The sequence below is a fragment of the Phasianus colchicus genome, chromosome 1 (genome assembly GCF_987193195.1).
Source record: "Phasianus colchicus chromosome 1, bPhaCol1.hap1.1, whole genome shotgun sequence".
NCBI lineage: Eukaryota > Metazoa > Chordata > Aves > Galliformes > Phasianidae > Phasianus > Phasianus colchicus.
Genome location: NC_143436.1, coordinates 114,647,259 through 114,674,516, shown reverse-complemented (window position 1 = coordinate 114,674,516; position 27,258 = coordinate 114,647,259). Strand labels below are relative to the sequence as shown.

The 27,258-nt window shown below is 37.8% G+C and overlaps 1 protein-coding gene across 1 annotated transcript in view; it reads right to left on the bottom strand.

Moving 5' to 3' along the window:
• Positions 1-154: 154 nt before the first annotated feature.
• RPGR (retinitis pigmentosa GTPase regulator) overlaps positions 155-27,258 on the bottom strand; it is a 45,166-nt gene continuing 18,062 nt past the window's right edge. The window contains exons 7-15 of the mRNA XM_090123859.1: positions 24,471-24,629; positions 14,542-14,697; positions 13,883-14,007; positions 12,131-12,313; positions 11,313-11,478; positions 9,882-9,985; positions 9,371-9,436; positions 8,688-8,735; positions 155-8,341 (exon numbers count right to left, since the gene is read on the bottom strand). Coding sequence (XP_089979985.1) covers positions 5,966-8,341; positions 8,688-8,735; positions 9,371-9,436; positions 9,882-9,985; positions 11,313-11,478; positions 12,131-12,313; positions 13,883-14,007; positions 14,542-14,697; positions 24,471-24,629 — 3,383 coding nt within the window. The 3' untranslated portion in view covers positions 155-5,965. The remainder of the gene's footprint in view (positions 8,342-8,687; positions 8,736-9,370; positions 9,437-9,881; positions 9,986-11,312; positions 11,479-12,130; positions 12,314-13,882; positions 14,008-14,541; positions 14,698-24,470; positions 24,630-27,258) is intronic.

The following is a 27,258-nucleotide window of genomic DNA, read 5'->3' as shown; positions in this document are numbered from 1 at the left end:
CAGTAAACCACTTTGATTCTGACTTGATTTAAATCACAAAGAGCTTTTCCCTGTGGCAACCAAGAGGGAACAAATCATGAAGAGACAATAAACATTTTTTTTCTTCTTTAATAAAGATAATACAGAGACAAAAAAAAATGAAAGTATCAAGACAGATTTAAGAGAAAAGGAGGAGTTACTTCTTCACACAATATTTAATGTAATCTAAGAATTGTTTATTAAAACCTGTATTGGAGAGGAAATGCTTCAAAAACAAAGTCAAAGAAATTAATGGGCAAAAAATGCTATTAAATACGACACGTACATATTCTGAAATACAGGCTATTGAATACTGAGGGATTAGAATCACAGAATCCTTAGAGCTGGAAGGGACCTTTAAAGGTCATCTAGTCCAACTCTCCTGCAATGAACAGGGACATGCACAGCTAGATCAGGTTGCCCAGGGCCTGATCCAGCCTTGTCTTGAAAATCTCCAGGGATGGAGCATCCACCACATCTCTAGGCAACCTTTTTCAGTACCTCACTATGCTCAATGTACAGGTCTTTTTCCTTATATCCAACCTTAATCTACTCTCTTTAAGCTTGAAGCTATTTCTCCTTGTTCTATCATCACAAATCCTGCTAAAGAATCTGTCCCCTTCTTTCCTGTAGCTCCCCTTTAGATATTGAAAGGCCACCATCAGGTGACCTTCAGACCCTTCTCTTCCCTAGGCTGAACAGCCCCAGCTCTTTCAGTCTGCCCTTGTAGGACAGCTGTTCTGTCCCTTAGATTATTTTTGTGGCCCTCCTCTGGATGTACTCCAACGAGTCCATGTCTCTCCTGTACTGAGGACTCCACATCTGGATGCAGTACTCCAGGTGAGGCCTCACCAGCACAGAGTAGAGGGACAGGATCACCTCCGTCAAACTGTGAAACTGTCTACATCCCTCTGGATGGCACAGCATCCCTATGGTATGTCAACTGCACCCCACAGTTTGGTGTCATTAGCAAACTTGCTGAGGATGCACTCGACCCACTGTCATTGTCACTGATAAAGTTATTAAAGAGTATCGGTCCCAGCACTGACCTGACCCCTACAAGATACCACTCATCACTGATCTCCATCCAAACATTGAGCCACTGATCACTGCTCTCTGGACTTGATCTTGTAGCCAGTTCTCTGTCCATTGAGCAGTCCACCCATCAAATCCATATCTTTCTAATTTGAAGAGAAGAACATTCTGGGCTATCATGTCAAAGGCGTTACTGAAGTCCAGATAGATGACATCAGTGGCTCTTTCATCATCAGACTCCACTGATGCAGTGAGACCATCATAAAAGGTCACTAGGTCGATCAAGCAGGATTTGGCCTTGGTGAAGCCATGCTGGTTCTCCTATAAGACCTTCCTGTATTCCATTTGCCTTAGAATAGCTTCCAGGAGGATCTATTCCATCCCAGTACAGAGGGGAGACTGACAGGTTGATAGTTCCCGGGGTCATCCATTTTACCCTTCTTAAAAATGGCTGTGATGTTGCCTTTTTTCCAATCATCATCAGACTTCATCTGATTGTCATGATTTTCAAATATCGTTGAGAGTGGCTTGGTGACTACATCAGCCAATTCCCTCAGGAGTCTGGGATGCATCTCATTGGGACCAACAGACTTGTGGATGTTCAGGTTCCTCAGGTGGTCATGAACCTGATCTTCAGTTACAATGGAAGGGACATTGCTTCCCCAGTCCCCTCCTACCAAACCAAACATTTGAGGGATATGTGACAAGCAGTTATCAGAGAAGACCTAGGCAAATAAATTATTAAATACCTCAGCCTTCTCCTTGTCTGTTGTTACCAGCCTGCCTGTGTCACTCATTAGGGGGAATACACCCTCCTGGACTTTCCTTTTCTAGTTGAGGTACCTGTAGAAGCCTTTCTTGTTCTTCCTGGCACCCCTTGCCAAGCTTAGTTCAAGCCGGGCCTTGGCTTTCCTGACCCATCCCTACACAGCCTAGCAGCTTCCTTATACTCTTCCCATAACACCCATCCCTGTTTCCACTGCATTTTCTTCTTGCTCTTCAGTTTGACCAGCAGGTCTCAGTTCAGACATGCCAGTCTCTTGCCTTCCTTTCCTGACTTGCTGGTGATGGAGGAGCTCTTACACACTGAGGAAAGCTTCCTAAAAAATCTGTCAGCTCTGCTCTGCACCCCTACCCATGAGGACAGTTTCCCAGGGTGTTTTGTTGATTAAATCTCTGCAGAGCTGGAAGTTAGCTGTCCTAAAATTTAGTGTCCTAACTTTACTCTTTGCCTGTCATACATCCCTCTAGAGCATGACTTCAACCATTGCATGGTCACTCCAGCCCAGGCAGCCTCCAATCCTGATGATGTCACCAATCAGTTCATTTGCACTGATGAGCAACAAATACAGTATTGCAACCCTTGGTGAGGCCTTCTATTACTTGACTCAAGAATTTATCCTCAGTCATTCCAGGATCCTCTTGGATTGTCTACAGCTTGCTGTGCTATTTTTCCAGCAGCTGTAATCAATCTGGGTGATTGAAGTCCCGCAGCAGGATGAGCGCTTGCAATCACAGTGCCTCCCATAGCTGGAGGTAGAAGGCCTCTACTTGATCAGGTAGCCTGTAGTAGATAGAGATCAAAAGGCTCCCTTTGCTGCCTCAGTCTCTGTTACCCATAGGCTTTGAACTTGTTCTAGACTATTCTTAGGGACAGCTCTTCACATTCTATTCCTTTTCTGAAGTAGATAGCAACACTCCCTCCCCTCTTTTCTTGTCTGTACCTTCTGAACAGTTTGCAGTCATCAATAGCCACACTTTCATCATGGGAATCATTCCACCAGGTTTTGGTGACAGTAACTATATCATGATTTTCTAGTAACACAGTAGCTTCCAGCTCCTTCTGTTTGTTTCCCAAGCTGCGTGCATTGGTGTAGAGGCACTCCAGCAGGGCAGCTGGTCTTGTCACCTCTTTAAAGGATAACTCCTTAATTCCTCTTAAGTATTTTCCTTGATTTTCCCCATAGCCTTCTCCTATTGCCCCAGCAGTCACTGCCTCATCATCACAAAATTTTGTATGTGCTGCAGTGTTGCCAGCACTTCTTAAGGTAGCAGGTCCTTCAAGGCCCCTGCTAGCACCCTGTCCTTCTAATCTAGTTATGCTATCCCATATCTTACCATGGGAAGGCTCACTATACCTCCCGTCACCCTTCAGACCTAGTTTAAAGCCCTCTCAATGAGCCTCACTAGGTTTTCCCCAAGGACCCTTCTCCCTCTTTGAGGAAGAAGTAACACACAGAGATGGAGTATTACACAAGAGAAGTATCACCACATTTGCTCTATTCTTGTTGTTTTCTTTCTTTCTTTTTTTTTTTTTGCCAGACATTCACAGATTGCAACTGACAGAAACAAGTTATTGGTGCTAGACAAACCTTTGGTCTGGGTAGTTATGTCTGTTGTTTTCTCTAGTTCTGGATTTTTTTTTGTTACTAAAAAGTAGTTAGGGATTGCTTCTGCCATGTTACTTAAGCTTACTTACTGCACATAAATCTCTTTTTATCCCATAATAGAAACCAAGGACATACTGAATTTCCATAAAACCACAGCTACCAAGCTTTATAAATCAGTATGAGTCAAACTAAACAAAATTCCACTCTAGTTAATGCTGATGAAGTTCCAAATTCCCCCAAAGCCCAGAAACATTGGCATAGTGAACAATTTATGTAACAGTTCTGTGGAAAACCCTTAGAAGAACTGCAGAAATGCTCTGCTTTTCCCTTACCACAGGAATGATGCACAAAGCAATATAAAATCAATTTTAATGTCAATGATTTTTTTCCAGACAGAATAAAGAAGAGATGTCCATACTTGGCTTCTTTAAAACTCTTGGGAAACCTTGGGAAGCCTTATACTATCAGCGTTTGTTAAGCAAGAAACAACAAATGGTCCCTATTTGCCTAAAAATTTAGATTAAAAGCTACACCCAAACAATAAGGGACGATTCATTCCTGTGTGGATCTGAAATCAAAGTGCCCGTGCTTTTTTTTTTTTTCTCTCTCTCTTGGAAATATTATTCATAACAACAGAATATTCTCACAGCACAGCTTTCTTCCAAGGCTGAATTTCAGAATCACAAGTAGATTATTATATTCCAAGAAACATGATTTTAGACCTACAAAAATACTTTCCACTATTGCTCCAAGTTTAGTCACAGTAACATCCTAATCTTTCCTAAGAAAGGTAAAATAATTCAGTTTAACTCTACTTAGTTTTAAAAGTAAATGATTTCACAGTACTTCAGTGATAAAGCACTACATCTACAGAAGAACTAAGGACTTCACTGTAAGAGTGAGCTGTCTTCTTGGGGAGTGCATTTAATTGTTAAAATATTCCCCTCTATCATAATATCACTATACTTACCTTTTTTTCCAAGACTTACCCATCCATACCCACATCAAGACAATGTATTCCAGAAAGTTATAAAGGTTGAAATTAATTTCACAGGGACAAAATAAAGTCACTGGACTAACTATTTTTATTTTAGTTATTACATACAGCATGCAACTGAAATCGATCTTACCTTCAAACATGGTATATGGAAAGGGTGATTCAGATAGGAAGGATTGAACAGAACTAGAATGCACTAGCAAAGCATTAATCTACCAATGCCTTCTTAGAAAATAAATTCTGGAGACATTGTGCCAAAGACAGTTTAATGTTAATATCTTACATTAAAAATGCTTCATAATCTCAATATAAGTATTGATTCTGTTAACATTTTTATTGAGTGGCATTTACTCATTTTGTTTTCCTTCTTCAGTATCCATTTTAAATAATGTTTAAATAGCAATTCTTCCAGTGAATTCCAGTGAATACTTAAGAGATGTTTATAAAATTTTCTCAGACCAACCATTAGCATAGTACTTAACTAATAATGCTGAATGACAAGAGTTCATATCCCTTCTTTTGCTGGTTCAGACTCTAATAACAATAATGCAGCACCAAAAATATCTTTCAAGATTTGTTTGTGTGTAAGTATTAGCATACTTTCTCTTTTTAAAAAACACATATGTAATTCACTCTGTAACAAAATATAATCCGCTTCTTGAGAACCTTAGAGTTAGGTGACTAACATATTTTAGTCTTTTGTAGGCAGCTATTGAATCTTTTTTATATTGCATAGTATACACAAGTAAATCATGTTTTACAGGCGTATATTTTCAAATTCTTAATTATATCAAATCATAAAAAGTAGCAACTGAAAATTATCACTAAAGAGAATGTATTCTCTTATAATGCAATCTAGACAAAATTCTGAGGTTTATATTCAGCTTTTATGCACATAATTGTGTGCTGACATTACGAAGTCAACCTTTAAGGCCTTTGGAAAAGCCCAAGCCACCTTTTGCCCAGGCTTACATTTCCATTTTCCTCTCATCTACTGACCCATCTATACTTGGCAACTTGTTTTCTAACTTATGCTGAGTATTTGAACAAACATTCTAACTATATATGAATAGGGGGAATGAAAATGGAGTGATACCAAAATTTTAAATTATGTATCCTTAATGATTTACTGACATTCTTTTCATATCAGGCACATTAACACATAAGCTGCAACTAAAATTCATGTATTACCTCAGGAAATCTGATTCAGATGCAAAGATTACACTGTTACAATGTATAATTCATGTTATCAGCATGAAGTTATAATTGCAGGCAAACACATCCTGCCTCCTTAGTAGTTCTTTTAAATCTGTGTCAAATATGATAAAGATGACTGTTTAAATGATTTTATCAACAAAGTATATGATTTATCTCATAAAAGCTTCTCAAATCCATGCATCTTCTTTTTCAGTAAATAGGCACTTAAAATATATGTATAACAAATTTTCGGATACATTTAAAAATCAATTTGCTGTAGTTTCAGATTTTCCTGAGTAGACTCAAGATGAATCTCCACTAGTCTATACTATTTCAGTGTTAAATAATGAGGCAGCACATTGTTCCAAAATTGTTCTGAATTATGCAAACCATTTGCCACGCGCTGTTTTGACTTCATTTTTTGTTTGGAGTTGTTTGCTACAGCAGAACTTCCTGTCCTCCCTGGTTTCCTGGTTTTGCTTTTCTTTTGTGGAAGCTTATTATTAACAATTCTTCTTTCATCTTTTGTTTTTTCTTCTTCTTCCTCCTCTCCTTCTTCTCCTTCTCCATCCTCCTCCTCTTCCTCCTGACCCTCGTCCTCATCCTCTTCATCTCCTCCTTCTTCCACTTCCTCTACTTCTTCCTCCTCTTCCCGTCCTTCTTCTTCTTCTTCCTGGTTTCCTTTTTCTTCTTCTCCCTCTTCCTTTTCCTCTTCTTGCTCTTCCTCTCCCTCTTCCTCCTCAGCTCCCTCTCCCTTTTCTTCCTCAGCTCCCTCTCCCTCTTCTTCCTCAGCTCCCTCTCCCTCTTCCTCCTCAATTTCCTCTTCCTCTTCTTCTACTCCTTCTTCATTCTCTTCTTCTATTTCTACTTCCTCTTCTTCCACTCCTTTTCCCTCATCTTCTTCCATCTCTTCTCCCTCTTCTTCTTCACCATCTTCTTCTTCTCCTTCCTCTTCTTCATTTCCTCCCTCCTCCTCTTCCTTGTTTTCATCTTCTTCTCCCTTCTCCCCTTCAGTTTCTATCTCTGCTCCTTCCTCTGCCTCCTCTTCTTCTTCTCTTTGCTCTTCTACTTCATCCTCCCCCTCTTCTTCCTCTTCTACTCCATCCTCCCTCATCTCCTTAGCCCTCTTATTTCCATCTTCCTCCTTCCATTCTACTTTGGATCTCTCTTCTTCTTCGCTCCCTGACAAGGCTCCTTCTAACTCCTCTTCACCATCTCCTTCAGTCTCCCTTTCTTCTTCTTCACTTTCCTTTCCATCTTCTCCTTCCTGTTCTGCCTCAACCCCTTTCTGTTCCTCCTCCTCTGTATTTTCACCTCCTTCCTCACTCTCATCTCTTCCTTCACTTTTATCCTGTTCCTCCTCTTCCTTTTCACTTTGTTTCTCTTTTACATGCTCCTCCTCTTCTTCAATATTCTCTTTTTCTCCCTCACTCTGTATTTCTGCTTCCTCTATCAATCTGTCTTCTTCATTTCCTTGAGCTGTGACATGTTTTTCATGACTTACTTCAACCTCTTCTGCATCCCCATTTACACCGTCTCTTTCGATTGGTGATTCATCTTGTTCATTTTCTTCATTATCTTTTCCCCCTTCGGCTTCATCACTTTCTGCTGAAATGACTTTGTCTGTATCTTTTTCAACCTCAGCCTCTTCATCTTCCCCCCCTACTTCAAATTCACTGTCAACTGTTTCATTCAGTTGACATCCATTTTCTTTTTCACTTTCGTCTTCTTCACTGTCTTCGCTCTCCTGCTCTTCATTAGATTCCTGATCATTTTTTGTTTCTAACTGTCTATCTTCATCAAATTTAGCTTCAGAGTATGTCTCTTCCTCATTCAGGCTTTTTGTATCAATGGCTTCTACATACTCTTTCTCACTGTTTGCAGCTTGCATCCCTTCAATCTCACTGCCTTCTTTTTGTAATTCCAGATCTTTTACATTTTCTGTTTTTATTGACTTCCGGATCTCTCCGTATTCATAGCAGTACCCTTCATTTTCCCTACTTTTAAGAACATATTTTGCAAGATCATTATTATTTTCTTCACTTGAAGACGATGATGTAGTTACAGCTATTTGTTTAAATAATGGGTCCTTTTTTTTAAACTCCCTCTGCTTTTCAGTACTTTGTTTCCCTCTTTCACATGTATTAGATTTTTCAACAGCATTCTTTATTTTGTTTCCACTTTCTACTGCTTCTTGACTTCCTTGCTTTTTAACAAGATTGCATTCTTCTACAATTAATGAACCGTTCTGGGGCTGATTATTGGATGCAGATGGAAGTACATCAATTTTAAGGGATTGCTTAGACCTAACAACTTTTAACTTTTTATCTGAATCATTTTTTTTTTCATTGCGAAAACTATACGTTATTTCCTCTCTGATAATTTCAGGGTTTTCTGAATATTCTTTTTCCCTTTTACCTAATTTGCATTTGTCCCTGCTAATATGTTGAACACCACTTTTTGAAGTACTAACACTTTGTGTATGCTGAGATTCACTTTTCCTTGTACTTTTTTTGGCTGTGGGCTTCCCTACAAAGGCACTACTGTTTTCTAAATCTTCATTTTGTTCTGGTAACTCTGAAAGTGAAGACTGCTTTTGTAAGGAACCAGAATCTAATTCTGATCCTTTCTGCATGAAATCAAAATCAACAGTTTTCAGCCCACCTTTACCATCTCTTTTCAGTTTCAGATTTTTATTGTTCTTCTATTCCACATGAGAAGCAGAAAATTAAAAAGAAAGAAGGAAAACATTAAGAACAAACGACAGCAAAAGAAAATACTATAGAAACAACTGAACAAGAAAAGAAACAGTTTATGTGATGTAACTAAAAGATAGCATAAAAGGTGGAGTATTATAAATAAAATGGATTTAGAAGTACACATATTAGAAGAATGCAACATGCTTTTGATGGCAAATCTACTGCTCTTTTTTCACTATGCAAGCACTCAAAGTGAATGTAAGATCTCTGTAGCCATGATCATAGCTAGAGTACATGCAATGTGTGAAGGACGCAGTGTGAATAGAGGAAAAAACTAAAGTTTTATTACACTGTCCTCCACTTGGGAAATCTTCTGATGCAATCACTATTATACTTTTTCTAAAAATTTTGAAAATCTGTTGACTTTCTGCTTTAAAACTTGCATTTACTTAGAAAATTCTTCAAAATGTTTGTTTGTTTTTTAATATAGAATGAAATGGTAATGAAATATACCAAAATGCTGGAAGATTGATATCATTTTAGAAGTGAAACAGGATTGTAATTCAAAAGTATTCCAATTTTATAACTAAGACCAGTATTATTGCTCTTTTAAATATACTCTATGGTGATTTTCTGTAAATAAAATCTTTACTTATACTTTGTCCCCAACATCAGTTAAAATATTTTGCTATCAACAAAACAACAAACATATAAGTTACTACCAGAAATTACAAAGTCAGTGACAAGATTATGATGGTTTTCTGTCCCTTAGAGTGGCAGAGTATTATACTCAGTCATCTCAGACAACACTGGCAGTGCGAGTTGTATGTGTCTGCACAAATCCACTCTCACTTCAGTTAGCCTCTTCGAATTTTACCTCATGGAAAATTCAAACATCAGAAAGAGGGGCCTATAAAAGTTGTCTAGTATTTGTTAAAACTCAAAGCAAAACAATGAAGTTCACAGGTCATACAAGAATTACAGATCTTTTAAACATCAGTATAAGCATATGTATATATGATTAGTTACAGTACCTTTTGTTTTTGAATTGGTGATAATTTTAAGGACTGGTCACTGGAGTTCAATCTCATCACATGCGTCTGCAAAGAATGAAATCTCTGTTAAAGAATGAATATAACAAACTATGAAAGGCTGCATAATGACATCATTTCAACATTCTGAAAATATTTTTTCATTGGAGAACCTAAATATACTTTTCAAGCCACATAATATCTATTAAATTGCTAGTTAAATAAATAAATAAATAAATTGCTACTGTTTTCATATAGTAACTTAAAACTTCACATTGTTTCAATGGAAAAGATGCAGGATAACATTTTGAAAGGTTTCTCTATATTTCCACCAATGTCAGGAAATGCATGTTCATTTATTCACTTATACACTATGTCCATACATTTGATGTCAACTATGAAGTTTAGGGCTAGATAAACATTCTTTACTAGAACCTGAAACGTGATTTAGCTGCTTTGTTCTCCCCGTGCACAAGAACAACTGAGTCATAGATTACTTAGTAGAATATCTTACCATATTTAGGATGTCAGCTGTATCTCCAAGGTTTCTGTCATTATTTTCAGCATCTGAATCTTCTGGAGAGCCTTCATCAGGTTCATCTTTTTGATGCTTCTTTTCTTTAAAGTAAATATAAACAATTAGCATCTAAGCAAATGATATATACCAAGCAGCATACCCCAGTCTTGTAAAAGAGAGATTATATTATCCCTGTTTTACTGGTATCAGGCTGAAGTTTGGAGATTCCTATTTCTCCCAGTCTAAAACACAGCAAAAATACTTTCACCTCATTTTTATAAGTATTAAAATTAGATGTAGCTCAAAAAATCTAGTGTCAGTGTACTGTTATCTGATAATTTTTTGCAGACTTTTAAAGCACAAATGCTACATGGGACAAAGCTTTTATTGCCTTTGTTTTTTTAATAATCTCTTTAATACTAGTGGAACAATTAGACTAACTTATCTGTAGTCATATTATCTACATTGCATATTACCTGTGTAATGGATGGAGACACCAAATTTAGTAACTCCAAAGCAGCAACATAAAATTGTGCCTACAACATTTTCAGATTCATGTCAAGTTCACTAGGTTTCATGTGGTACAAACCACAACGTTTCAGATCTCAGAACACCCTAAAGGCAATTCAATTTTCACCACAACATTTAACCTGGAACCAACATGGGCATACTAGCAGCTCTACAGATAATTACCTTAATTCTGGCTGAATTAATAACTTTCAAATTGAATTTTACTGTCCAGTGAATCTGAACTAACTTTTACAAGGAAACACTGCATACTGCAGTCTTCAGCATTCCTCCTTCCAGGAAATCACACATGGTATGGAACTCAGGTAAGTCCAGAACTGTACTACAGAACCTATGCACAAGTCCAGCCCAATATCACTGTTGTCCAGACTTTGGCATGAGATTGGATATTCTGAATCCTGATTATCTTTGATACCAGAGAGTGAACAAGTACTTTTGCATTTCCAAAGGAAGAAGAAAGTTCCCATAGGAACTAGTAGACGTCTTTTCTTACTCAAGGTCTCCATTAGGCATTCCTGAGTCTTTAAGATTTAGTTTCCTAATCACTTTTTCTCTGTAATCTCTTTTCCTTAATGAAAACAGAGAAAGTGCTTATTGATTTCACAGTATTTTATGCAGTCGTATTTCTGCAGGACTGAGGAAACATAAGTATAATTTAGCCATTGTTCTTCTTTCAATTAAACTTCTAAATCTTTAAGCATGCTTTCCAAACACAATCCAAGTTTAGGCCATTTCTTTTATGCGCTTCGCAACTTCTATGTTCTCATTCTGATACATGCCCAGGAGTTAAGGCTGAACTGGATCCTTCTTTTGTGTTCAAACTGAGCATTCATTTATGCTTAAGCAAAGCCAAACTATACAGTTCTCAGAAAAAAACTGCAAAATGTGGGGACAAGTCACCTTTTTCATGATGTCTCTCTTTCACAGGCTCAGAATTAGGAACATTTATTGTAGAAAAACATATTGGACTGGTGTTGCTAGTCACAAGCGGTGAAGATTGTAAGAAGCGTTCTCCCAGTGGAGGCAGAGTTCGTGCCATCTGAATAAACTGTTCTGGTGACCGTTCCTTTAGAAGATTGAAAAACACATTGAGAAAATTCTGAGAATAAGAGTAGAAAAAATAAACATAAGTAACCTCCTATACTTGACAGTGGCGCTTCCCTTTGGCTGATGATACAACACTGTAACTTCGTATAAACAAATATACACTGGATGTCTTGAACATTTTGATTATTTATAGTCCTAAAAACTGGTAAGGTATATAATGAGATATTTCAAATGGATTTTACAGAATAATTTTAATCAGTCTTAAAATATAGACAAAGAAGAAAAAGAGTTATAATTTTCACTTACAAAACTACATAAACTACAAAGTTGCTCAAGCAATTCAAGGCTTCAGAGGTTCTTTTTTATCTATATATTTATTCTTACATTTCTAAGATATTTTGAAAAATGGAAAGGAATAGATGGTATTTTAGAATAAAGAAAAACATAAAACCAATTTGAGCCTTTTTCATACACATAAACAACTAAAATCTGGCAAATACCTACTCTTTTACTCCCATCAATTTTGGGAAGAGGGTGCATATTCATTCTTTTTACAAATTAACATTATACTCTTATTTTAACGAGATATATTTATGTAGGTGTTTGCTATCACTTCAGTTTTAAAAGTTTCCTGTAAAAAGTATGGCAACTATCAACAGCTCTGAATTTACCCTCTCTCGACGTCGTATTCGTGCTGATGTTAATTGTAATGTGTTTGTTACTAGTGAATCTCCACTCATTTTAGAGACAGTAGAAATCAAACGGCTCTCATATAAATCTTCTAAGAGTATTTCTTCAGATTCTTTTGGTCTTGGAGTAGCAAAAACCAGCATGTGACAACCACCACAAGCAACCTAAAGCACAATACAAAGCCCAGTTACTTCACTTACAAGTATCAACACAAGGATCTCATTTTCTTACCATCATCACCAGTGATGTAGATTACAAGAAAACAGAATAAAAAATAAGAGATGTTAAGTTACTTCAAATCTAGTTTCTATTTTAAATAAGAATACATAATTACTACTCCTAATGACCAACGATCTATGTTTATTTCTCCTTAGTTAAATTAAATTTATTTGCACTGAACAAAACATATGATAAGGCTAGGAAACTATTAAAACTGGATTGCTGGATTGATGGGCCAAGATTAACTGTATGAGTTTCAATAGGGCCAAGTGTCAGGTCCTGCATTTTGGCCACAACAACCCCCAGGCAATCCTACAGGCTTGGGGAGGAGTGGCTAGAAAGCTGCCTGATGGCAAGGGACCTTGGTGTACTGATGGACAGTTGGCTGAATGTGAGCCAGCAGTGTGCCCAGGTGGGCAAGGCTGATGGCATCCTGCCTTGTGTCAGGAATGGTGTGATGAGCAGGACTGGGGAAGTCATCCTGCTCCTATACTCAGCATTGTTGAGGGCTCACCTTAAGTACTGTGTTCAGTTTTGGGCACTTCAGTACAGAAAGGACATGGAGGTGCTGGAGCAGGTCCAAAGAAGCGCTACAAGGCTTGTGAAGGGCTTGGAGAATATGGCCTATGAGGAGAGACTGAAGGAACTGGGGAACAGGAGGCTGAGGGGAGACCTTATTGCTCTCTTCCAATATCTGAAAGGTGCTTAGAGCGAGAGCAGGGTTGGTCTCTTCTCACTAGTGACAGGTGACAGGATGAGGGGAAATGGCCTCAAGTTGCAGCAGGGAAAGTTTAGGTTGGATACCAGGAAAAACTTCTTTACCGAAAGGGTGTTTAAAAACTGGAATACCCTCTCAGGGGAGGCGGTTGAGTCACCATCCCTGGATGTGTTTAAAAACCATTTGGATGTGGTGCTCAGGGACATGATTTAGCAGAGGGTTGTTAGAATTAGGGTAGTATGGTTAGGTTGTGGTTGGACTCAATGATCTTTAAGTTCTTTTCCAACCTGAGCAATTCTATGATTCTATGAAACAGAAGAAAGCAAAGCTATTTCCACTGATTTTCAAACAATTGTAGCAAATTATTTTGCTGCAAGTCAAATGCGAGCAACAGATAACTACAGTGACATCTAGAGCAAATTGCTGTCCAGCACCACATCCAGGCAGCTTTTGAAAATCTCCAAGAAAGAGATTCCACAACATCTCTGGGCAACCTGTGCCGGTACTCTGTTAATCACATAGCACAGAAGTGCTTCTGGACGGTCAGATGGAGCCTCCTTGTGCCCTTGTTATGCAACTGGGCACCACCTAGTGGTCTGGTTACTTCTTATGCACCTTCCTTTCAGGTATTTTTAGGCATTGATAAAATTACCTCCAAGCCTTCACTTCTCTAGGCTAAATACTGGTTAAAAGTTGTAGGAAAAAAACATTTTATAATGAGATTTCAGCTCTTGTTAATAATATTCTGTAAGAATACAAACATTTTGATGTCTGTGAAGCATGTAAAAAGTTTTACCAAAAGGACCGTGAAACTCAAAAAATTAGAACACAGAGCAGGATCAAACTGATTTGCAAAGTTCTCTTCTCCAAGGCCTAACTTTCCATGTCGCCCATCTCCAAAAGTAAACATGAGGCCATTTTCTGTATGTGGAAAAAAAGAATGTTATTAATAACAGAGATTCAATACAAAAACAGGACAAAAACATAAAAACATTACAAAGTAACAGGCCAAGCAAGTAAGGAATGTTTCTCTCCCAAAAGCAAAAACTGAAAAATTATTTTTAGATTCCCAACAGATGAATATACTCTAAAAATATGTATGCTTTCAGACAAAGGACTGTCTAAGATTAGAGTTAGTCTAGACAATTTTGAAAAGAAAAAAAAAAGAAAGAAACAGTAACACTGAAACTGTGCAGCAAAACAAAGGCTTCTAAACAAAACTACTTGTTAACAAGACATGATTATGAGGATACAGTTCCCCAGGAGATATCATACACAAAACTATGCAGCAATCCCTTAAACTGATTCTGGCTTTGTCACTATCTTAGTTAACCTTTACAACTAATAACTTCACATATGCTTTCTTCTACTCTTTATTTTATAATATATACTTCAAAAATACTTCAACAGTATAGAGAAACAAGAGTGCATTTCAGAATTTTTTCACTTACATACCTGCTATTACAGCAGTATGACTCTCCCCACAGGTAATGTTATGTATTTTACATTTCCTCAAGTGTTTTACAGACTTTGGTACAGAAGTTTTAAAAAGTAAAGTGCCATGTCCCAGCTGCCCATACTGTCCAAGTCCAAATGTATACACACCTGTTTCTGAAAATGTACGGGCAAAGTTAGCACAAATATACCACTATCTACATAATAACCCACTTTTATTAGCCAAATGGAAGCCAAAAGACATCAGCATCAAAAAGCACCGTTTCATCATTAAAAATGAGCAAAAAAATGAACTTATCAATTAACTAAAAAGCAAACAAACAAAAAACAAGCGATGAAGACCCAAAATATACACAGAAATGGTTCAATATGTAATATTTCTAACATAACTGTAAAATAAACTACAGATCTCATGTACACAATATATTAGCTAACACAAAATGTTATTGGGCTTTTATGTACCACAGTTAACTCAAGACTACAATGTTTACATATATATGCATTTTCAAGCCTCATCTTAATTTCTGGTTACCTACATGTATACTGTATGACTCCAAATTTAATAGTGCCCTTGAAACTACAACTAATTGGTGTGGAAGATCCCGGAACAATAACAGAACAGGATTCAGTAATCTCTGTCTCTATCAAATCAACCTTGCATTAAACACAGAGAGAAACACTATAATTGTGTTATCTTGTTGCAGAATAATAAACTTTCCACATTTTTTTTCCATTCAATGGATTGTCTTTGTCAGGAAAAAGAATGTGGTGCTCTACAAGGCAGTAAAGATTCTTGGTGCATCCATCCTTGGCAATCCATCACAAAAGGAGAAGACTGCAAAGCTCAGAAAACTTGATGAGGTCACAACTGAAAAGAAAAATTCAAACACTAACTATTTTTGGAAAAATAAATTTACATGGAATTTTACTCCCTCTTTTTTTTTTTTTTTTAATTTTCTCCTGCAATTAGTCAACAGAGGAAAAGTTTGAAAAGTACTGATTAAAACTTGCAAAAATTTCATGAAAATCTGTGAAAGATGGGGAAGGACAAAACTGTTCTACCTCAAGTAAAAAAAACCCAAACAAACAAACAAAAAAACTGAGACCTGGGAGAAATATATAACTATATTGTTGCCATGAACATAGTGTAGAGCAGTCATTGGGTCAAAAACCTCAGTATATTCAAGACAGGAATGAGCATTCAAAGCTGAACATGTTGAAAAACAACTTGAAGGAGAATCTTTGTTTTTTAAGTACTTCTTTGTGCCAAGGAAACAAGATAATTGGTCCTGCTATGCTGGACCTTGTCCTCACCAATAAGGAGAGGCTAGTGAACAGTAAGTTCATGGGCAACCTTGGCTGCAGTGATTACGAAATGGTGGAGTTAAGATCCTTAGGGGGTCAAAGAGGGTGTGCAGAAAGCTTGCTACTCTGGACTTCAGAAGGGCAGACTTTGAACTCTTCAGGGAACTGCATGGCAGGATGACGTGGGATAAAGCCCCGGAGGGAAAAAGGGCCTAAGAAAGCCAGTCACTTTTCAAGGACCATCTCCTTCAAGTCCAGAAGTAGTGCATCCTAAGAAAGAGGAAAGCGGGCAAGAATGCCAGGAGACCTCTGTGGATCACCAAGGAGATCATGGACTTACTCTGGTCCAAAGTCTATGGGAAGTGGAAGCAAGAACAAGTTACCTGGGAGGATTACAAAGAAGTTGTCTGAATAGCCAGAGATCAGGTTAGGAAAGCTAAAAGCCAGAAGGAATTAAATCTACCCAGGGACATAAAGGGGAACTAGAAGAAATTCTACAGATGTACCAGTAATAAGAGGAAGACCAAGGACTTGTACAAATTTGATGCTGTTCTGCATGACATCCTGATGGATGGACCACTTGCTGGATAAGGAATTGGCTGGATGGTCACACACAGAAAGTTGCGGTCAATGACTCAATGTCCAAGTGGAGACCAGTGACGAGTGGCCTTCCTTACTGATCAGTGCTGGGACCAGTGTTATTTAACATCTTTGTAGGTGACATGGACAGAGGGATGGAGTGCACCCTCAGCAAGTTTGCAAACGACACTAAGATGAGAGTGCAGTTGACATGCTAAAGGGAACAAATGCCATCCAGAGAGACCCGAACAGGCCTGAGAGGTGGGCCCATGCCAACCTCATGAAGTTCAACATGGCCAAGGGCAAGTTCCTGCACCTGGACCAGGGTAATCCCAAGCACAGATAGAAGCTGGGTGGAGAATGGGTTGAGAGTAGCCATGAGGAGAAGAATTTGGGGGCGTTGGTTGATGAAAGACTCAACATGAGCCAGCAAGGTGCACTTGTTGCCCAGGCCAAATGTGTCCTGGGTTACATCAAAAAAAGTGCAACAGCAGGTCAGAGGAAGTGATCCTGCCCTCTACTCTGCTCTCATGAGACTCCACCTGGAGTACTGTGTCCAGTACTGGGACTCCCAACAGAAGGACATAGGATTGTTGGAACAGGTCCAGAGGAGGGCCATGAAAATGATCAGAGCACTGGAGCATCTCCCCTACAAAGACAGGCTGAGAGAGCTGAGGCTCTTCAGCCTGAAGAAGAGAAGGCTCTGGGGGACCTCATAGCAGCCTTCTAGTACCTGAAGGGGGCCTACAGGAAAGCTGGGGAGAGACTTTTTATAAGGGCATATAGCAACAGGATGAGGGGAAATGGCTTCGAAGTGGACAAAGGTAGATTTAGACTAGATATTAGGAAGAAATTCTTAACTGTGAGGGAGGTGAGACGCTGGAACAGGTTGCCCAGGGAGTTTGTGGATGCCCCCATCCTGGAGGCATTTAAGGCCAGGCAGGATGAGGCTTTGAGCAACCTGGTCTGGTGGGAGGTGTCCCTGCCTATGGCGGGGGGTGGAACTAGATGATCTTAAAGGTCCCTCTGAACCTAAATCATTGTATGATTCTTTTAATAGCCAGTTAAATTTAATGCCACGAAAGTAATTTACTCAGTGTGACTCTTTTGTTGTTTCTCTTGGAATAGCCACAAACTGGAGAAACATTAAAAACAAGCAATGTTAAACTATGTTACCATTTCCCCAGACTAATCTTTCACTACTGTCAGGGAAAGAGAAAGAAAAGAATGGGACAGATTTGATATTACTACCATAGTAACACACTTATTAATTTACATTGAACTTCAATTTCAAAGGAATCATGACTTAATACTATAACAGTAAATACAGAAGTTTTACTTCTAGAAACCAGATTGCCATTTCTGCTTCTCTCTGAACTGTTCCAATCAAAGATGTAATGAATTTACTGCATAAAAAAAAATATGGACTCACGCCATTTTAGATTGGAAATGCAAAATATTTTACTAAAGTCATTTATCTACTAAATGTAATCGTAAAGCTCCCTCTACTGGAAATATTGGTGCAAGAAGATAACACCTGAAGAAATCTTTATAAAGTAAAACAATGTATCAGAATTTTTTTATGACAGTTAGACATTCTGAATAAGAATCAATAAATGACTCCTGAAAGATAGTTCAGTCTAAGTGAACTGAAGAAGCCTTATCTTCAGTTTAGTAAACAGCTTTCTTGGGATGGCTGATTCTGTAAATCCTATTTAAGAGTATATAATTTGTCTTAACAGTTCTTTGAAAAGCAGATCTTGTCATTTTCAAATTATCCAGCTCCATTTGATTAACATTATTATTTTGAACAAAGTTAGAGTTGTTTCATACTACCTTTAATCCTAGAATGCAATGTTTTTCATAAGAAATGTCTAGTCTTCTGAAGACATCTATGTTTAGAGAGATGCTAAAAGTATAGGAACTATTTTCTTTCCCCGGATGCTACTGACAATGAGAACAGAGCAATCCAAAACCAACTTAGACTGCCTTTATAAGATGAATGAATTTTTCTTCTACTTTTCTGCACCATGGCTACCTACATTTTTCTCCTAACATTTTTTATTAGTCAGTTATCAAGGTATAGAAAGACAAAAATTTTACTACACTCTTAAATGAGGCCAAACCTCACTTTTTTAGCAGAAACGGGGATAAACAAAAGCCTATTGCAAAGCAATCTCAAAGACTTTGTGACAAAAAGACAGAGTTGAACTTCATTCTGAGCTAGATGTTGCAAATAAATTTGGAAATAACATGAATCCAAAAAGGGATACAGTTGCATTGTTGCCTCCCTCCTGTCCTCAGTCTTAATAGTGATACGGTAATACGAAACAAGTGGAACACACTGCCACCAACGGGGCAGATGTCACTTCTCCATTAAATCCTGCTTACATTTTCTCTGCAGTTCACCTGGCTGCAAAGAAAGCCAGTTCAGCTTGGTAAGCCAGGTTTGTTTTGTTCTACATTTTAACTGATACGGTTTCCTGTGGAATGGTGAAGACAGTACCAGAGTGATACAAGGGGATAGGAAAGACATGTGACCACAGCAGCATGAGGGGAAGATCCAACTCTTCATTGATCTATGAGGATGGCTCAGTCATATTAGCATCACTCAGAGGAAAGAAAGTGAAAGACCTTGGCTTCTTGAGCACTGGGACTGCTTCTCCTTGACTTTGAATATACATACATATATATATATATATATATATATATATATATATATATATGGAAGAGCAGGGATATTTCCAATTAACTGTGTTTGAAAGGGTTTAGTCTACCTTTACAGGCATCCTCTGGATTACATAGCAACTCCTTAATCTCAGTGACAGTTGTCACTATACATGAAATTTTCCTAATCAAGAATATAGATTTCAGATTTTTTTTTTAACACGATCTATTTACTGAGAGAATTGAGGGCACACCAAGTCTTTTTTTTTCTGATCCATGCATCCCTAATTACATATTTAAGGCTACATACAAAGTGACGAACCTTCAGAAGAATAACAGAAACACAGATATGCCCACAGATCTCCATATATCTTCATTTCATTTCACTTGAACGTTACCACTGTCAATGAGCTATTCAGCTATACTACAGCTTTCGTTTTGAAAAATGTTACTTTAAAAATCAGCTGTTGATGTAATGCTCAGTTTTACCACAGCTAGTAATAGGATTTGGGGATTTCAGTATAAATAGTATACAGACTTAAGAATGGTTTGAAAAATCTAGATAATCCTATATGGTTTGAACAATCTCTCAGTTCTATCATAAAAAAGGAGAGCTGTTTCTTCCTTTTATTCTCTTTCAAAAGTTTCTCTTGGCTTTCTTTTCTTTTAAAGAAAAGGTTCTTTTATTCTTTTAAAGGACCTTGGGATAGAATATGAAAAATCCAACATTTTACATGTTAAGACGCTAATGTGCTGTATTGTAATGTCAAATGATGTGGTCTTGAAGGACTATTCCACATCTTCTTTTTCAAGAGACATCTTTGCTTTCCCTCCCTTCAGAGCATAAAAGGAGGTAACATATCCTTTCATAGAGAGGATTATTTACAAAAAAACTGTCATCATCTGAAGAAAAAAAAAGGAGGGCAGGAGGAGATATTAAGGCCACTCCCAATCATCTGTTTCTTCTTCCCTTCTAGATTCAAAAGATGTTTTTATTCTAACTTCTTAAAAGCTTTAATGAAAAAGTACACAATTTGGATTGCTGCTCTCAAATTTCTTTTGAAAGTGATGATACTCAAAGCTTTCATTTTCAGTAGGAATCATGTGCAAGAGTCCTGATTAACAAGTCTTTTAGACTCTGAGTAAAAGAAATCATCTGAGATGAGGGTATGATCTTGAACTGATTGACAGACTGTCATGAAATGAGTAAGTTTCTCCTGTGATAAAGACACGGAGCTTTTGCAGCAACTGGATTTTTAACTGTTATTCCCTTTACTCTCTATACCAAATACAAATATTAAAGGCAGAAGTAACAGTAAGAGTTGTAGAGATGGTTTCCAATACCATATTCCAAATTTCTAAAACATATATTTTAAAAAGTTTGCTTTTTTTTTTTTTTTAATTATTATGGCTATCAGTGTTAGCAATATTTTATTTTTTATTCTCTGGAAAAAAAAAAAAAAAAGTTTCCCATTTTGTAATTTCAGACTAAAAAAATGAAATTATTTTCATACTTACATTCCACTATTTACTCTGACACACCACTGGGGAGATTTCCAACAGTAGTTTGGTCAAATAACCCATATAACAATACAAAATTACTAATAAAGTAGAAATGACAGTCATAAGAAAGAAATTAAATGAAGTGCTCTGGAACAGACTAGTTATGTATGACAGTCAGGAAGAAACTTGTCTCATACTCAGTAAGATAACCGGATTATGCTTTCTTCTAATTTGATAGACCCTAAGTAGGACTGATGACAAGAAATAAACCAGGATGTACAACAGTTTCTACATATCACATTTTCTCCTATTCTATTCCTATGTCAAATGAGACAAATGAAATGGAGAAATACACAATAGCCAATAACTTTTGTTATTGAAGAGTAAAATAAAACACCCAGAAAAACTGGAAAGACCACAAAAAGATGAAAACTGTATTAGCATTAGCATTTAGTGTTACTAAAAAGCCAAACAGCATTTATTTTCAAAAGATACATGAAATTCAGAATTTCTTCAAAATTGTACTAGTTTAGGAGCTCACTGTTTCCAGTCCTCTTTGTAGTTATAACCTTCATCAGAACTCTGAATTTATGGTCACATCACTTCATCTTGGGATGCAACACATACTTCGGTGTTTATTCAAAGTTATTTTTCTGATATCAAGCCTATAATGTATGTACACTACTGTCATTTTTTAAATCAAGGAATCATAGAATAACCCAAGTTGTAAGGGTCTCACAAGGATCATAGAATCCAGATCCTGGCTATACACAGGACAACCCCAAATCAGAGTCTATGTCTGAGAGCACTGTCCAAACACTCCCAGAACTCCAGCACTCATGGCCGTGCCCACAGCTCTGTGCAGCCCGTTCCATGCCCACTGCCCTGTGGTGCAGACCCCTTCCCTGAGCCCCATCTGCCCTCCCCTGACACAGCTCCATGCCGTTCCCTCGGGCCCTGTCGCTGTCACACAGAGCAGAGCTCAGCGCTGCCCCTCCGCTCCCTGTGAGGAGCTGCAGCCGCCATCAGGCCTCCCCTCAGCTCCTCTGCTCTGCGCTGAGCACACCGAGGGGCCTCAGTTGCTCTCATACCTTATCCTCTACACCCTTCCCCATCTTTGTAGCCCTCCTTTGGATGATCTCTCATAGCTTTATGTCCTTATACAGTGGCATCCATTGTGCATATGTTGCTCAAGGCACAGCAGAGAGCAGGGCAGGAAAACCCCTCCCCTCTCTGGCTGGCAGTGCTGGCCCTGATACACCCCTGGGTACAGTTGGACCTTTTGGCTGCCAGGGCACATAGCTGACTCAGATCCAACTTGCCATCAATCAAAAATCCTGGATCCCTTTCCATAGGACTGCACTCCAGCCTCTCATCTCCCAGTCTCAGTACTCTCCCAGTACACAGAACAAGAGTTACCTCATCCCATGTACAGAATCTGGCACTTGTTAAAATTCATGTGGATGGTGATTGCCCAGCCCTCTAATTTGTTAAGATCTCTCTGCAAGGCCTGTCTACTCTCAAAGGATTCAAGAGCTCCTCCTAATTCAGTGACTTCTGCAACCTTCCTTAGTATACATTTGATTCCTGTGTCCATTTTAAAAAACACTGAGAACTGCCCCGAAAATTGAGACCTGGGGAACCCCACTAGTTACCATTTAAATGTAACTCAATTTATTATAACCCCTTCACACCCACCCCATCAGCTAACATTTCACTGTAGCTAGCTGTATTCGTAACACTTTCTCCAGAACGATATTATGAGAGACAGCATTGAAAGCTTTGTTGAAATTTAAAAAGACTACACCTACTGGGTTTCCTTGGTCAACTAGGTGGGTAACTTTGTCATAAAGGAAATTAAGTTCGCTAAGCAGGACTTTCTGCTCAGTGTTGGCTTTTACCAGTGACTGCACTGTCTTTCAAGTGTTTTTCAGTGTCTTTCAGAATAATCTTCTCCATAATTTTACTAGGCACTGAATAATAATAATAGCAGGATTACATTAAAAATTCTCTACCTGACCTTTCACTCCTAACAAACAACTATCAATCTTTAGCCATACATATTTTGTCAGAGGATATTGTTTTCTTCTTCTCTTGACTCAAATGGATCCACTGGTGCTCGAAACTGATCTACTGCCAGCTAAGCCAGCACTGTATTTCTTATGTACCTTCAATTACAGCATCTATTTCCATATGTAAGTGAATTCTACATAGTAACACACTGACTTACTATGGTATTTTCTTCACTATATTTGTCATCATTTTTTTGTTTTGTTTTGCATTTCGTTTGCCTCTATGTTCCACTTTTACTTCCTGCAAGATTTAACTATAATGCTGATGTCATCTAAGTCTACAATCTCCTACAAAATCTCTGTAGAAGTCATTTGTTTTAATGAATTTTTATCACATGAAATACCATTAAAACAAAGTATCGGTTGGCTTCAAGTTTATGGTTAAAAAATCAATAATGATAATCTAATTCTTTTTGCTGAACTTCACTTTATAACTCATAAAATAATTCTAGGATTTATACACATGCTAGCCTCAAATTTATGGTAATATTTTTCACAATAATGATAATCCGATTTCATGCAAAGAAATTTATTTTATGGCAGAATACTGCTAGGGTGAGACTGTATGCTGGAGACAAAAGCTTCAAAATGTAGACAAATGTTTGCATTATTTTTTTGGATTGACTACTATTATTTCCTCCTCTCAAAGGAGCTTTGATTTACCTAGAATCTTGCAGCTTCTCTCATCATTACACATAACCTTTTCCAGCCCTTTGCTTCCACCTTTAATCTCTCCAGTGGCTTGCAGTACAATATCACATCAAATTACTTAAAATTCCCTGCAGTTAGATTTTCATTTTATATTTTAGAAACTTTGCTTACATAATCATGAAGGCACTCTGTCAGGCTGACAATAGGTGACTATTCAGCATTTCCAAAATACAGATTTAAGGACTCATAAAACCTACGGATTTTTACAACTTTTGCGTTTGGGTAGAAGATTACTTGCAAATATTGTATACAGCCATGGAATTCATCACAAGCCAAAACTAACAATTTTGAAATCATCTGCACATCAGGTCAAACTCCCTTTTTCTGCTTCCATAGTATTTTACAGTTATCAAATCTAATGAAAACAGAAATTCTGACCAGCAGATGAGCTCAAATAGGATGGTCAGGAAAGCTGCAGAAGAAGGAATGAGTCTTCTGTTTGAATTACTGGAGCTTCCAAAAGCTCCCAGAAGTAAGATACATAATTAGGTTTAAAAAAGGTGTCACAAGGAAAGCTGTTCAGATTACTAAAAAAACACAAACTGCTTTATAGAATGGGAAGGCACACTGACTTCTCTACTCTTCCCTGGGTCCTACATTGCAATCTCTTCCTTGAACATAGTGATTGTAACAAGCTAGTATTTCCTTGGGCAACAGCAGTGATCAATGTCTCTTATGTCTTATTCATCAATGGTATCTATTAGAGCTAATACAATAGATAAAAAGAGGTTATCATAATCTTACATTTCTTCATACTACGGGAATCCCGAGCTGTATGGAACCGAATGGGCTTCCAACCATGCATGGCATGCTATGCTCTTCTTTTACAATTAGCTTGTAAAATTGATCCTCAAGCAAAAGGATAAGCACAGCATAGAAGGTTGAGAACAGTGCAGCACAGACCTATACTTACTCAGGTTAACCACCACGTGGACTTTGACCTGTTTAATGTACAATGGTCTTCTGTTTAGGAGCATTACAGAGTTCTACTTTTTGGTAGAATGTAAGTAAGCTCTTCGAAGTAAATTGAGATTACTAAATTACAGAGTTTAAAAAAAAAAAAAAAAAAAAAAAAGCATTTAAATACCATACCTGTAAGCACCACTGTGTGTTCTCCACCACAAGCAACCTTATTAACTTTTTCCATAATTCCCAGTACTTGCTGTGGGACTCTACTGTTCTTTAACTGCTCAGGCAATAACCCCAGCTTTCCATTCTCAGGTTCCCCAAAAGTATAGAGTTCACCATCTCCTGTAAAAATATAGAACAGGAAAGCATTCAGAAGCAAGGTTACATTGTCAAGACAGCTGCAGACACAAGTCAGTAATACAGAAAAGTATATGAAAATTACAGGACAACTGAACATATTTATAGAATGATTAAACAGTTGTGCAAAGCAGTATACTTTAATGGGATATGGAGGAGCAAAATTTTAACACAAATCTTTAGTCTGCAAGGAACACCACTAGAGAAAAATACAACCATATACATCCTTTTTGGAGAGGTTATTATCCCCTCTGTATTCATTATTTTTATCAGCTGAGATGGTCTGCAAGTGTTTCAATTAAAACAGAAAGTATTGATTGAAAATAAACACTTTCTTCTTGTGAGATACAGAAAAAAAAAAAAGGAAAAAAATGAGTAATTGACGTGAAACTGTGTGAGGTCTAGACAACAATAAATGAGTTACATGTCCAACAACAGTGATTCCATGGCAATAACTTCACCAAAATTAAGTTCAGGAAAATAACGAGAGGTCTTTACAAATATTTTTACAAAATTTTGTCCACTGGAATTCTCAAGTCCTTCTCTGCAGGACAGTTCTTAATGTGCTCTTCTCCCAGTCTATATACATATCTGAGATTGCACCAACACAAGTGCAACATCTTGTACTTGTCCTCGTTAGACTCTTGAGGGATCACTTTCCAAGCCTAAGTCCCTCTGGACTAGGTCATTGATAAAGATATTGAATAGCATGAGTCTCAAGATGGACTCCTGGGAGACACCAGTCATCACTGGTCCCTACAGATCTGTTGACCATAATCCTCTGGCTATGACTATCCAACCAATTCTTTATCCATCAAACAGTGCAACCTTCAAATACATATCTCTCCAATTTAGAGGATGTGGTGCTTGACCACATCAAAGGTCTCACACAAGTCCAGGTAGATGAAATCAGTTGCCCTTCCTTTGTTCATTGATGCTGTGACTCCATCATAGAAGGCCATCAGGTTGGTCAGGCACAATCTGTCCTTGGTGAAGCCATACTGGCTATCTCAGATCACCTCCTTATCTCACATGTACCTTAACACAGGTTCCAGAAGGATCCGCTCCATGGCATCTGCAGGCACACATGTAGGGCTTGCTGGCCTGTAGTTCCCCAGGTCTTCTTTTCTCCCTTTCTTAAGAATGGGAGTCATGTTTCCCTTCTAGTCACAGGGATTTTGCCTGGTATCCATGACTTTTCAAATATGATGGAGAGTGGCTTGGCAACCAATATGCTCATTTAAAATTATCTTTGGCACAACTGAAAATTGAGCAAGAATTTCAGGCAGCTTTATTATGTGTAAGTATGAGACAACTTGTTACTATCATGTTTTCATTAAAGTCATCTGGTAAAATCTAGTATATGAATTAAAGTTGTTTTTCCTGGAAAACTCTTGTCAGTGACATTTTTTTTTCTTTCATGGCGCTTGGCTCTTGACTCACACTCTATTGCAGAACAGTGACTACAGCAGTTGGTGCATAGACAGCAGCACAGAGACTGCTGTTGCCAGGACCCTCCGTAAGAAGAACAGCTTAATTCTGTTACTATGTGTCCTGCCATCAGTTTTCAAGGAGAAAAGGCCAGCACTTCCCTTTCCATTTCACCTCCTCAGGAAGTTCCAGAGAGCAATGGGAACCTGATACATTCAGAAAAACCTTAAGCTACCATGTGTTTTAATAAAACAGTGCTTCTCCTCAAATCCTCTCAGAGGAAGTAATTCTGGAGCTGTTACACTGATCTCTGATGTATGTTACCTTTCTTGGTGTCAGTCCAAGTAAAGCAAAAAAAAAACAAAACAGAAAAAGGTCAAAATTATGATCTATTTTCTTCAAATAAAGCCTGAGGATACATTTTCAATGAATTTTACCAGTAGGGAGAATCTGTAGCATTCATTCAGGATGTATTCCATACTGAAAGCACAAAATCTGTAATAAGGTCTTTTTTCATAAAAATACAAATTCCTGCCTTAAATGAAATATCGGTTCAATCATCAATACAAAGTTGCAACCCAGCATTTTCACAAAAGATTTAGAAGCAAACTTTGATGGCACAATATTTATTTCTAAAGCTTACAAGACCTATGAAATTAGACCCCTGCTTTAGTAAAAAAAAAAATCAGACTACTTTGTATGTTTCCTACATTTTCCAAGACCATTTCTGTCTCTCACAATGGCATGGATTCACAGATATCACGTAACCACAGAATGGCCGAGGTTGGAAGGGACCTCTGGAGATCACCTACTCCAAGTTTCAGCTTGTAACTGTTGCCTTGTCCTATCACTGGACACCACTGAGAAGAGCTTGGCTCCATCTTTTTTACACTCTCCCTTCAGATACTTATATTCATTGATAAGAACTCCCTGAATTTTCTATTCTCCAGGTTGAACAAGCCCAGCTCCATAAGAGAAATGCTTCAGTTCCTCAATCATTTTAGTAGTCCTTCAAGTACCACGCTTGTGACCACTAAAACATCCTCCCAGCTGTTCTTAGTTTTTCATTACCAACATGTTATTTTTTTCTCCTTAATTGATGATATTTTCTCTTTCCTGCACACACAAATTATTTTAAATGAAATCAATAATATTACAACAATTCATTTATCTGCATGCATCT